This window comes from Dermacentor albipictus, chromosome 1, assembly GCF_038994185.2.
Source record: "Dermacentor albipictus isolate Rhodes 1998 colony chromosome 1, USDA_Dalb.pri_finalv2, whole genome shotgun sequence".
Lineage (NCBI taxonomy): Eukaryota > Metazoa > Arthropoda > Arachnida > Ixodida > Ixodidae > Dermacentor > Dermacentor albipictus.
Genome location: NC_091821.1, coordinates 332,804,926 through 332,818,906, shown reverse-complemented (window position 1 = coordinate 332,818,906; position 13,981 = coordinate 332,804,926). Strand labels below are relative to the sequence as shown.

At 48.8% G+C, this 13,981-nt stretch overlaps 1 protein-coding gene and 1 long non-coding RNA gene across 2 annotated transcripts in view; both read right to left on the bottom strand.

The window, feature by feature from the left end:
- The window catches only part of LOC135910253 (phosrestin-2-like), a 314,202-nt gene that overhangs the window by 59,165 nt on the left and 241,056 nt on the right, over positions 1-13,981 (bottom strand). Inside the window, exons 3-5 of the mRNA XM_065442324.1 lie at positions 3,593-3,653; positions 2,275-2,494; positions 1,054-1,150 (exon numbers count right to left, since the gene is read on the bottom strand). Of these exons, the coding sequence (XP_065298396.1) occupies positions 1,054-1,150; positions 2,275-2,494; positions 3,593-3,653 (378 nt within the window). The remainder of the gene's footprint in view (positions 1-1,053; positions 1,151-2,274; positions 2,495-3,592; positions 3,654-13,981) is intronic.
- The window catches only part of LOC135910063 (uncharacterized), a 127,589-nt gene continuing 120,151 nt past the window's right edge, over positions 6,544-13,981 (bottom strand). Inside the window, exon 2 of the long non-coding RNA XR_010566899.1 lies at positions 6,544-7,489. This is a non-coding gene — a long non-coding RNA (uncharacterized lncRNA). The remainder of the gene's footprint in view (positions 7,490-13,981) is intronic.

Below are 13,981 nucleotides of genomic sequence, written 5' to 3'. Positions count from 1 at the left end.
AGCATTCTTATTTCGAGAGTTTATGGCGAAAGGTATTTCGGCTCATTTTAAATGTCAGTATGCGGTGCTCACTCCTCTTAGAACTCGAAACAACTCTCATCGTTACTTCGGTGTGGGCGGACGAGAATCGTTCTTAATTAGGAGCCAGTTGCAGGTTCCCAAGTTCAGGTATACGAGAACTTCTGAACACGTAGTCTATAACGTGACGCTTGCGGTTGAAAAGATACACCCCAAATGCTGCCATGGATGGCGCTGCCTAACACTCCCAGGGCTAGCCATGTGCACATACGCAAATACCCGAGGAAATTGACGGGATCAAAGCCGTCGCGGTATACCTTAAAGGGGTACTGACATGATATTTTCAACTGTTCAGTTTCTTGTTGGTAATTAAAGGTCTTATAAATCTCTAACCAATAGAAAAAATGACAAGTCTCAGAACTGCGTAATTAATTTAACATAACACCTCTTTTACAGTTAGTTTCGGTTTCGCTTCCCAGGAGGACACTGTCGTCACGTCACGACACAGTAGGTGGTCACGTGGGAGCGACGTTTTGACACTCGATTCGGCTCGCTTGGTCGCCTCGAGTGCTCTACTCGTAGTGAACGACGATGTGGCGAAGCCGTCTTTGGCACTTTCCCTATTTTTGTACATTTCAGTTAAAATGAAGAGCTAAAAAAATCCCCACACGCTTTTCCCGACATCATCATCTGTTTTCTCGGTATGGTTGTAACTAACAAAGAAATCGAACGCCGCGGTTCCCTTTGTCCTACTCGCTCATTCCTGGATATTCGTATTCGCGTCTCGTTCGCCAACTGTGGCACGTCGACAGCTCTGTCGGCGGCACTTCTGCGCCTGCTCGTCGCCGCTCGCGTATCTTGGAAACCCGTTTTCGCCGGGCGCTTCTGCTCTGATTGACTCGTCTGTGTACGCTTGCCGCGAAGCGCGCAGTCCGTCAACGGGTTGTTTTCGCTGCTAGTCACGACAATATGCAGCATCCAGCACTGGACACGTAACACCGCGATTTGCGCTCCCGGTAAGCGCGCGGCGCTCACCTCGAAACGAAAAGGCACGGCCGCTTCGCCCAGGGCGTCCATCAACCTTCGGTGCACAGGTCCCAGCTGCATGGCATACAGGGCACGGCCGGGGGATCTGCAAAATGGGAGTGGCGGCGGTACGCGGACGTGAGCGAACTGTCCGACGATTCCCGCAGGCCCGTCGCTGTGCTTGCCGAAAGTGCGCGATAATGGGAAGGGCAGGGGGAGTGCTGCCTCCCGCCCTTTTACCCAGGTCTTCGGAATGACTGCCATTGGAGACACTTTGGCGGGACGGCTCAGCGGTGGGAAAGTAAGCATTGCATCCCGCTCGTCCAATCCACGAAGCACTTGTGACACTCTTGGCTCGCGTGCATGGAGTAAGGAAGTGCGGGAAGTTAGTAGGAAAGGGGGAGCAGCGTCTCGAACCAACAGCAAACTGCGGAGATATCTGCGCCCGTAAAGGCTGACGACATTGCCAGCGAGGATAATGAAACGCGCTCATTCTGATCTATTTGTCCTCTTTAATGGTTTTACTGTGTGGATACTGAGCTCGTGAGGGAGAACGTGTGCTGGGACTCGCAGCCATCTGCATGCACTGCACACCTTGCAGGCGTTGTAGTTAAAAGATCGACATTGGCAAATCAAAGAGAATGACAAACTTGACCGGTTGTCTGGGAGGAAGCGAAATTTATAGCAACCTCTGCACTGCGACAATTGTATTCGCGTTCCTACCGGTTTCTTATTAGGCAGTTCTAGTCACGCCCAATTTTCGCGCAGAAAAGAACGTGGTCATGCAGCAAGTCTTTCTGTTCGGCAAAATTAAGCAGGTGCATGGCAACGAATCACCGTGTTACCTTCTTTCTTGATAAGCTGTGAAATATGGTATTCTATATATGTTTAAATATACAGCAATTATCGTGCGAGTATTCTCGAGCAATGCCGTATGTATCGTTCCTGGAAACGTCTTGCGGCCGCTTACAGAGAGAAGCAGTCGATCGCGCCTTCTTGTGGGCAAATAGCGAAAACTCAAATAGTTGGAGCCGGAAAGTCTTAGCAGAAGGATAGAGGCAACGAAAAGCCTACAAAGAACCTGCAGTGGCCAAAGGACAATGCCAGTGTGTTGTCCTCTCTCACTGTCCTCGTTTCATCCTCTTTCAGCGTCCTGTCATAAGTTACCGATGTCAGCCGTAATGTACCTCTACAGAACTGATGGAAGCACAGAGGTAGCGTGGTACGCACTTTGGCGGTTCGGTGGTGGAGGATCCGGTGGCGGCTTGCGGGGTGCGGGGCGAGCTGGGCTGCTCGTGGCAGAGCTGCGTGTGTCCCAGGTAGACCTCTCGGCAGAGCGTCATGCCCAGGATCTCGTCCTCCTCGCGGCCGTACCGGAACCGGCCCACCAGCGCCACCAGGAGCCGCTCGTTGGGCTGCAGCTGGTCGGCGTCGAGCACTACCACGCCCTCTGCGAGACGCGAGAGGAAGCGCTCGGCGACCTGTGCTCACTGGCCTATAGATTAAAGCGACACTGAACACTAAGAATAATTTTTTTAAGCCGTATTATTTTAAGTTACGCTTTTTTTTTTTCAATAGCACAGAAAGGCGAACGTTAAACTGAGAGATGGCTTGACAAGCCAGAAAGGGAAGCAAGAGTGAAAGACAGCTGGATGCGCCGCGTCATACTTCGTTCCGTATTTTTCCGGTAACGGAATGAATTTTGACGGCGACTTCTCGGACCTATTCAACTGCTTATGAACAACAAAGGATTGCGTTGTGAATTATAAGAACTTTTCCGGCGCTAAAAATGGTCCATATGAGAGAAAGCACCTTGAGGCTCGTGGTGTCACGCTGATGCATCACGCAGCGGTTGCGGCGCATTGGCGGCAAGGACATCTCCTTTCCTTGGTAACCAGTATTTACCGGCCAAATGAATGTAATTTCGTTTCTGAAGCATTACTTTCTAAACAGATCTCTACATCCGCCGCGGTGGCCAAGTGGCGTTGCGCTGCTGAGCACGAGGTCGTGGGTTCGTTTCCCGATCAAGGTGGCCGCATTCTGATGAGGGCGAAATGCAAGAAAGCTCGTGTAGTGCTTTGGGCGCACGTTAAATGCCTACCAATACAGATTATGTCCACCGCTGCTATTATATCAACCGGCACTATGAGAGAGAAATTAAGGTCACTGTTTTGAGTTCGCCGAGAAGAGGACACTGCCGTAGACATTTTCGCACCGAGCCTTCTATATGCTTGTTATATGAGACTCGTCTCTGTAAGACCCCTCGCTCCCTTCGACAAACACTCGCACGCACATACGCTCGCACATTGAAAAAAAAAAGTAGAGGGAAATGAGTGTACGGCTTTGTTAATGTGTTCTCTTCATAAAAACTAACATTTTCACTTTCTTTCACGGTAACTTCCGCTTGTCATAAACGTTATTTTCTGTGCCTTGTACAGGAAGCCATGGAACATGTATGCACCTAGTGCACAACAGAAGGAGCTCTCACCACAGCATCTTTCATCTACAGTGCGTCGGGAAAATTTAAACAAATGACACCAGAACTCACCGACTGGCTCCGTGCAAGTTCCCAGGTCACAGAATTCCCGTTTCTCCATGTATAAGGTAACCTGCGAGAGTCCGAAAAGGTGTAGAAACGTTAGCAACATATTGCCTAAAATTTTTAGAGATATCGAGTTAGTGGCGGCAAATGGCGACCCAGAAAAAGACAGCAACATTTTTCTTCGCAAGGCCATTCCTATTACAGGCAAAATACGATTTGTGAATCTTCCTTGAACAGCCCGCTCCTAAATTCAGCGTTAGACTAATGGGTTTTCGATCACAGCATTTGAAGCGCGCATAATGCTCAAGCTTGGTTTTCACCATGCTTGAAAACACATTGAATATATTCGTACCGCGTATCTAACAGGGAAATATGCACGTAAGAAAAAAAGAGTGAAAGCTGTTGAAGCTTCTTCCTGGCTTTAGGCGCAGCAATTACGTTTTCTCAGCCTCCTCTAACCCAATAACAAACAACACGCCACAAAAGGAAAGGTGAAGGCGCCAAGAAGTTAAGGTAAGGAAGTTGAATTCGGTTTGTTAACTACGAGGAGAAGCGGGTGAAAAAAAAAACAGCAGCGTATAATTCACGTAAGACAGGGTTCACCGTGCAGCAAAAGCCTGTCGAACGCGCGTATTTGTCTTGGACAAATTGAAGCAGAATGTGCTCTTTTATATATGAATAGCGACACATGTTTTCAGTCATGATTCAACTATTTTGACAGCGACGCTCGGTTAGTGGTTTACATGATAATAAGGATATGATGTATAAGGACATGTACATATTAAGTAACAATCATGCGAAGAAACAGATTATGAAGCATGAGAAATTATAGGGGCAAATAATTGTTACGTTTGCTTGAAGTGCGCTGACGCAAACTATATATATGAGAATTAAAGTGGGCTAAATATAACTTGCAGCAGATGGGAATCAAACCAACATCTTCAGCATTACGCGTGAAGGTGCCTTACAAAGTGTATTAACGCGGAGACCATATTTCCAATCCACTTTCGGGGTATTTGCGTATGTGTACGAAAGAGTGTACACAACAAAAATGAGAACAGAGCAGATAAGGCTGTTCTGTTTGCAAATGTACCATGCTGATACTCGGCAGAGTATTCTATGTCGGGTGCAAATAAAGCAGCAATCCACCACATGATGAGAGAACTGGTGCCATCTGGCGCAGTGTTGGACGGCCTCCGAGATCATGTGTAGCGCTCGCGTTCCTCCTCTCTCGGACGCCATGCCTGTGCAAAAGCGAACCCGTGTGCCTCAAGATGTTACTTTCAGTTCTAAGTGTTGAGTGCTTTTTCTATCCTATTTGCGAGCGCTTTTGGGTGGGAATCGGCAAACCAGCGTCGTACTGGATCCAAAGAAGAACAATTACGAATCAAACAAGGAGGAGGAGGAGACAAAGGAGAGGAAAGACAGGGAGGTTAGCCAGTGTAAGTACCGGCTGGCTACCCTGTGCTGGGGAAAGGGGTAAAGGGAATCAAACAAAGACCACAGTAGAAACAGTAGGTTTTTCTTTCTCCTTGGAAGAGGACTACCTTTGTAGTACAGTAAAGAAAAGTAACTAATATTATATAAACGGTGTTCAGCCGCGCATCATGCAGAAACTGCAGTACGCCGCCGTCATTCCCTTACCAAACGAAGAACTGAACCAAAAGATTGCCTCTGGCCGGCTGCGGGTCAAATCCAATGTAGTCAATTTAGCGGGCAGCTGCAGCCGACAAGCCAACGGGCTTACCGAATTGACTAACCAAAATTTTCTTTCATTGTATTTGTTACAACGAGGAAATTAGATATGCAACCGATGTAAGCGCCCAACAACCACCGAACAACGTACGAGTCCCATTGTGCCGTGCCGCCATTCGTGATGCAAGCCTATAACCAAAGCTGAACGGAAAGAGGGACAAAAATAAATGCGTCATCAATACGGCGTCTCAGTTACGTGTTTATTTCTGTCATACATGTCCCTCCTGTGGATAATCGCTTGACTGAGCATAGGTAGCCCTCTACGAGTAGAAATATCTCGAACGGTGCGTCATGAGGATTAGTATCTGTTAGACAGTGCTGCGCCACGATGACTCAGGTGAACGTTTGTGTAGATATTATTTTCGGGACACTTCAAAAAATCATAGTATACTTGTAGATAAAACTGTTTCGGTAACGTTGGAGTTAACCTGCCAGAAATGCTTGAACAAAGGTAGGTTTGAAGATTTAGTATGTAGGAAACTAACGATTGCCAATCGTTAGTTTCGCAAGGAAACGGTTCGTAAATGCTAGTCGGCTTCTGAGGAGGAGCACGTTTGGGCAACTAGCCACTGTGCATGCGTATCACGGACAGGAAGTCTCAAAGTAAATAATACTTGGTTGAAGCGTATATGACAGGCATTCCCGAGCCACGGAACGCAGTTTCTCGGTATACATGAAAAAGTATAGTCTACAATACCGAAGAGACCCATGGTCGTGCATCATAGTCCATAACAATATTGGCCTCTCATGGACTCACAAGGCCACGACACCTTCAGCACAGTTACTTTGTTACTGCTGCTTAAGTCACCAGGATTGCTGCGCCCATAATGGTAGAGCTGCATGAACAGCTGTCTTTCGCGAACCCAACTTGATGCGCGGCTGCACGGAAGCCAAATAAAGCATTTCACGGCTGCACCGGCTTAGGCATGGGGGATATAGCGGAGTTTTCCCTTTCTAATATAGCAGATAAAGTGGACAAGCGCATATAGTGTCGTCGATGCGTAAGAGGCGCTTCCAACAGCAGGACGGTTAATATTCAAGAGAAAAAACAATTTCAAATGGTAATCTGTTAATGACAACTTAACAACTTTGGTTAAGCCTCTGCTGTGGAAAAGCCATGCGTAATGCTCTTGCATGCAATGCTGACACAGCGTACACGTTTAAAATGCGCATGAAAAGGAAATTTGCCGTTGAAGCGTAAATTGTGCAGTGTAATTGTTTACTAGGCAATTCACATTAGGAGCAGTAAAGATCTGACACAGTCAGTGAGCCTATTCAGTAGAGTGAAGCAGCGACCTGACTTCATGGTTTCAATTTTTTGACGCTTCCTATCTGTCAATTTCACGAACAGTCGCGAAGGTACCACCGAAACGTCATGTAGGCAGGGAACTTCAACAGCCGATGAACTTGCATCGAAAAACGAATAGTCTATTTGACAGGGAGATTCAATCGCTGCTTGATCCAGGATGTGACGCTTGAACAAGGATCCATGGCTGCCCCGGTCAGATCGCCGCGAGCGGTGATTTTGTCAGCGCGGCGAAGCTTCCCGTCTTTCAATACGCATTTTTGTTTTCCGTCGAGAGAGGAGCGAGGACAGTCCGGGTCATGGCCGCATTACGAGAGCCCGCGTCGCCGGAGGTTGCCACCCCCCCGCCTTTTCGAACTCCTGGAGCTGTAGCAGTCGGACGGGCTGCCTGTGTACTCCAGGCCCACCGCACTCGTGCAGCTGCGAAGGGGTCCTTCACTCGAACACGACGGCCGTTTGCTAGAGACAAATGCGTGACACGCTGCGCGGGCTCCAGCCTCACCGCGCTCGCTGGGCTGTGAGGAATTTTCAAACGAAGAAGAGCTGGTAGAGGATGATCACCAGCAGGACCGCGACGATGCTGACAACGATTCGGGACCGACTGGTGTGCGGGAACTCGTTGAGAATGCAGCCGTCGGGGGGTCCCTGCTCCGAGTATCTCCTCCGCCTGCGCTCGTCGTACCCGTTGGCCATCTCGGAATCGGCGAAGTAGTCCTCCTCGGTCGGCTGCCGACGACGGGGCTCAGCAACCATGACCCGCGGTAGCCGGTGGCAGCCGCGACCGTACCTGCTGCGCCGATCTTCGTCTTCACCGGCACGGGCGTTTCGCCATTCGCGAGCGACTGCGCGTGCCCTAGGCAATGGAACCGAGGAGAAATCGAGAGAAAATCTTAATTTGCCCATAGACACAGACGTCTCACATTCACGTGAGAGGTGTCCGTAAAAGAGAGAGAGAAAACAATAGCACACTGGCAAGGCTGCTTCCGCCTGAACCGCAACGTTAATTAAGCGTCCGTTTTTTAGTCCAACTTGGCGGCATCAGGTACTTGTGCTGCTGAAGAGGAAGTTACTCTAGGCGAGTGTCCGCTGTATGAACTGAGCGCGCCAAGTAAGGCTCTACACTGCATCTAAATGAACACAAGTTCTATAGAGCTTTGAGGAATGTCTTTCAGCGTTAGTTCACCGGCTGTAAAAATGCCATGAAGCGGGAACACATATGAGCATTAAAAACAACATGCTGGCACCTCTCCAACCCTGCAATTGCTAAAACTGGTACAGCGCAAAATAGGAAGAAACAAGCCAAGCCGAGCCGGCTTGTTTCTTCCTTTCTGTGTTGCGCTGTACCAGTTTTAGAATGCAATACCAACTCGGCCAATCCTTAACCCTAGTGGACCTGAAACTTCGCAGCCAGCCGATATACCCCCCCCCCCCCCCCTCTTTCCTATGTGACAGCTGACGATGGAACAGTCAGCCTGCCCAGTACCACTAGCAATACGGCGGGAATCCATATGGTTGTGTTCATTTCTTAAGGGCGCTACGGTCATTCGACTACGCTGTGAGGGCAAGGCTAAACTTCTACGTCTGTTGTTGTTGCTATGAAAATTTGACACGAAACCTTGTTGTTGTTGTTGCAACCTCAAAACATGGCTTATACCCACGACAGAGATTGGCTACATGGATGCTAAATACACACAACATTCGAGGACAAATGAAAGAAACAAACAATAAAAAAAGAAAAGCGGGTAATGTAAAGACATTATTTCGATAGGGCGTACTTCACAAAAATATAAGACATACCACGATCCCCCTCCCCCTCACGCCCGCCTCAGAAGACGGCGTGCGCCCTCCCCGCCTTCCTACCTTGCGAGCGCGAGAAGAGATCGACGCATCAAGCCACAATATTTCTAGGCTCACCCTTGCAACCTTTCTCTGGAACCTAAAGCATACGGCGCGCGGCCGCCATGTTATCGAAGTTGGACTTTATGCGGAACATCGCGGCGTCGCCGCCGCTGACGGCGCAAATTCTCCTGCAGTTTTTATACAACTGATATCGCAAGAAAATCCTGTGCCAGGGGTATAGAAGATGTCGGTAATCCACAGAGTTAATTATTGCGGAGCCTGGGGCTGCCTGCATAATCACATCCTACGAAATCTCGCAGCACCTGCTTAAGAGACCGTTCGTTTATAGTGTCCCTGTGTATAGTGTCCCCCCCCACACGCACTCAGGGCTTACTCTTTCCCTTTTTTCCTCTTTCTATAACCCGTTCCCACAGTGTAGGGTAGCAAACCGGGTACTCTTCTAGCTGTCCTACCTGCCTTTCCTGTACTTGCTTGCTTTCTCTCTCTCGCAGCAATGACATAAGCAATCAAAGGACAAACATTTGGAGGACGCTTAAGCTTCGCAATTAAGAGTGGAATGCGAGAGCATTCAAAGATTCCTGGTTACTTCACGCACTTCCCGGCAACTGCAGCGTACGTAACTGTAATGTTCATCGGGAAACGCTGGCGGCGAACGCTATGAACGAAGGCGGGCTTTCTGGTAGAAACGCGGTCTCTTGCGTGGGCCGCGATGATTAGGCGGAGCTGAGAGCTATCTGGAGGTGTTGCAAGGAACCGGGTGTTCCGTGGCCTTCAAGATATTCGCGCCCCGGCGCACGCAAATGATGGACGCCGTGGCCGGTCTATGAATGGTATAAACGCTGAAAAACGGTTTGTTTGAGTTCTCGCGTAACAGCATCATGTTTTCTCGTAGTTTCAAATTACAATCCGACGCTATCATGTCTGTAGGTTAAAGTTGTACTTTACGATTCTTCTACGTATTTCAGCTTGAGAAATTCAATTAGTTCCCTAACTTCCCTGCGCCACATGTAGGGCCTGGGTATGGGTGGTTCGAAAGTCAGTTTGCCGAAACGCATTCCTCCACTGGACGCCGACGCGGGACGCCGACGACCGATTTTCTGCGAGACAGGGTCCTTAACGCTACCGCATTAATACGGGAGAATCGGGTCGCTTATGGATGCCTTGGCTAGAGAATCTGCAATTTAATTTATGAATAGTCTTTTATGGCCAGGCAGCCAAATTAAACGCACCCTTTTCTAGTATCCGGGTAATAAAGGATGAAACGTCCTCATTACACGAGAGTCACGAGAAGCAGCAATAGATGAGCACAGCGACAACGAATCAGTGACTGTCCCGGCTGATGTATTTGATGAACATAATTTCCGTAGAGCCAGCACCACAGCCATGAATTCAGGCAGCTGAAGAAAAAAGGTCCCGTCACGAATTGGGCAAAATATACCTTTTATTGCGAGCTGGTACCTGACTGGCACGCACCAAAGGACAACACGTTTGACGCTTGTGAAGTTATACGTAGGCTAATGAGGGGAGCCTTCTTCATTCCCTCACAGAAAGTCCTGTTTGCTCTTCTTCAGGCCAATTACTGCGGCCTCAGTACATATCCGTACACATACTTGGTACATTATTCGCTTTTGCCATATTATATTTTTTGTTGTAGCGTCAGAGGCTAAGACCTCGTTCACGTCCTTCGTCCTCTGGGAATGCCGCGTCTCTTCTGTGAGTGGTTGATTTTTAACGACCACTGCAGGCAGACGAGAAAATGTATGATACTGAAACTTTACAGTAATAGAGTTATTCTTATGTAGCAGACTGGTGAGGACCCCAACTAACGTGTGATAAGATCCTAAAGCCAGTAACTTCATGAATAATTTGCGGTGCAGTTTAATATAGCGCGCGTGGGCACCTCTGCAGCCGCCAGAGAGCTATGCTCAAAGTTTGCGATGATCTTAGTGCCAACTTCTTCATACTTCAGCGATCTCTGTGAATATTTCAGCACCAGCCAAAGATTTTCTTTGGAAATATTTGCGTGACTTTAAGGATACGCACTCCACTGACGATGTTCTCGACGTATACCTGCTGGCAGTTGGTATAGATCTGCTAAAGCTTATGATTATTTTTTGTTGTTTTTCCACAGATGCTCACTTATTCGTTGACGCATTTTTACATTACTCTGACTGCAAGATGAAAATGAAAAAAAAAGGCAAGATGGCAAGGAGGGATGTGCGACACCTTCTTCTCATAGGCCTTGAATGCCTGCGCTACAGATGCTCTAACGATGACGTGCGACGCGGAGCGCGATATCGTACCTGCCACTGTGGCCGGAGCTTTAAGTCGAAGCGATGTAAAATGTCTGCTAGTGAAGCAGCTTGGCGCGAAATGCCGCCGGCGCCGGCGCCTTTAAAGAGTGCGTAAGAAGTACAGGTGTCTTCGCTCTTCGACTACGCCTCTCAATTGGCTTCTGTTCACTCGGAAGTTGCCCGTTGCAGCGGCTCTGCGGGTTCAGAAAACGGAACGTCTCTCCAGGCGAAAGGGCGAAAGGCTCCGCTGACCCGGGCGTTGTGGCTTCGACGAACAAGCAAGAATGAGAAAGCGCGCGATACCGCTTGCCATTTTCTCGAGTTTAGATCATTTAGGAGCTCAAGAGTTTTGTCGAGCGGAATGCAGCGAAAAGTTTTGCGCCCTTCACTGCCTGGCACGCGAAACTCGGAAGCACATGTATTGTGCGGATATCTTGAAAGCTAGAGTGGCTTTTATAAAAAGGAGGGGGGGGGGGGGATGAAGGAAGAAAGGAAAGCAAGCTCAAGACAGGAGAGGCCCACTATAAGCGTAAATAATAACCCTGATTTCTTTTCATCCTCGAGATTACAACGAAGCGCAACGCAGGAAGTAGAAAGCTCTGAATCACTGGCGAGCTGTAGCTTATAGACTACGGCGCGGTGGGGAGTGCGCGACATCAAAGGGGATTTCACTAACTCCCCATCAAGCGCATTCTACTCTCGGCGAGAGACGTAACGACCAGAAAAAAAATAGAAAAGAAGTTAGAAGGCCTTCAAAAAAAAAAAACATAGAGCGCCGGAGACGATCGTTGCCGGCAGAACTGCACGGGCCATTTAACGGCTTCGAAAGAACTTCTTTCGCGTGGCAAAAAATATTGATTCTGGTCTCTACTTAGAAGTATATGTTTACTTCTAGTGGTAATGTCGGGGTATACGTAAGGGCGGGCACTATTTATTGACGATAGACCAGCGCTGAAGCTTCGCTTTCACATTTCTATGCTTCCTCGATCCTTTTGTCGAAGCGAAATTTCTTGCGTCTATTTGTGTGCGCGCATTTATGTATGTGTGCGTGCGTTTGGGCATGTGGACAATGCGTCTGCATGCGTATGATTGGTCGCTTCTGTGCCTGGTAACTACGGCTATCACGCTTGCACTGAATGCACGACAGAGTGACCTTCCCTTTACCGTGTTCGTGTCAGTGTTGGTTAAATAACCGGCTTTGTTATGCACATGGCATTCGGAAATGAGCAGTACAAACGAGACGCCTCGCCGCCCGTCAGAGAACCTGTAACCGCCAGCGTCTGTCTTTAGAGCGGCTGAAAAGCTTTAGTTCGATGTGCGCCTGAAAGTCCGCGCGAATGCGGCTTCTTTGCAGACCTCTTGAAGTTGGAAGTTTATTGTGAGTTTTGACGATACTTGATCATCGTGGCGCCGGAGCAAGAGGCGAGGCTGTGCACGCCAGACTAGGCTCCTGGCACCACGAGCATAGCCGACGACAGTGGGAGAAAAAGATAATGTGCATTGTATATGTTTATGATATAGTAATATGTAAGAATGTAATATAAATATAATGTTGTTATGTGAGATATTATAATTTAAATATTACAACGAAGAGTGAGTAAGTTTTACATCTGATTCTTCAGTTACCGTGGTTACGAGCCTATACGTTATACTGGTAAGCCGGTACGCGTACGCCGGTACGGTACGCCGGTACGGTACGCCGGTACGCGTGGGCAAATTAAATTGTTTCTATGCACATAATAATGTTAGCAAATTGAAAATCAGGAATTATCGCTTGGCGCGGCTAACTCTACGTACTTTCTTTCTATGAAAAGCAGTTTAACCCCCCCCTCGCCCACGTGCACGCAAGCACGCACATACACACATACACATGCGCGCGAACGCATATGTGTGTGTGTGTGTGTGTGTGTGTGTGTGTGTGTGTGTGTGTGTGTGTGCGTGTGTGCGTGCGTGCGTGCGTGCGTGCGTGTGTGTGTGTGTGTGTGTGTGTGTGTGTGTGTGTGTGTGTGTGTGTGTGTGTGTGTGTGTGTGCGTGTGTGTGTGTGTTTATTGGCGCAAGTGCCAAGTATGGCTGAAGAGCGCCAGAAACGCAGTGACTCCGAATTGGAGAGAAGAAACGATGCCTAATTTCGATGTAACCGGATAGCTGTCAAGGCTTGATTCCAATGACTCATTCCTTTGTTTATAAAACGCTCAACGCGAAACAGTGACTTCGAGGAACTTGTCGCAACGGGCGAATCAGAAAGCGGAGGGGGACGCGAGGACATCGGCACTAGGTGTCCGCGTGACCGCACCTCTGACTTTTCTTTCTAAAAGAAGTAGCGACACGCGCGTACATTGCGAAGGTTAACGGCCCGAGCCGCAGTTCGAGACCGCAGATGGAAAGACGAACGACTGAGCGGATAATGTGCAGCGCGACTGGGACAGTAAACGAGGCGTTCGTCCTGCGTGGGCACAAAGGAAATGATTCTTTTTCGCGCGTCGCGGAAACGCGAGGCCGCTTATATTTTGTCAAAGCTTGGCATTAAAGGCCACCACACTGCGCCGGTTGCGCAATGTAACGGTGTTCTATCCCAGCCAGCGCCGTGAGCAAACAGAAGAAACGCGCATTAGACAAACCGTAGTTCAATGCAGCCGTAGCGCAGATTGCAGAGATCCGAGCAGCAAAGACGAGTTGCACGCGAGGAGGCGGTTGAGCTGGCGGAGGAACGAAGGCGTTCGTTGACTCGACGCTCCGCCGGTGGAGATTTAAGCCTCCGCTGAAGCGTGTGCTGGACGAGAAAGCGCACGGCGTATAAGCTCGCCGCGCGGGCTCAGTGGCTATGACACGCTCCTGCAGACTTGAGAAACAGGTTGCGGGTTCGATTCTGATTAGTGGAGGCTGCATTTCGTTTCCGTTTCAGAACACAATAGAAGAAGAGGAATGTAATTCCGCCCGTTGGCACACAATTACAGATAAAAAGATTGAAGATCATTGGCGCTGTTATTGCGCATTCTATACGCATGTAGCGGGGCGTCAGGTGGTATGAATACGCATGCGCCTAATCGATCATTGTGCAGTGTAATGTCATAGTTCTCGGCCAGCACGGTGGTGCTCAAAGAAAATTAACTTCTTCGCTGCTGCCGTGTGGGCCTTCAGGCGTTCGATGGCGACGCTCCCCAACCCCGTAATTCGCTGCG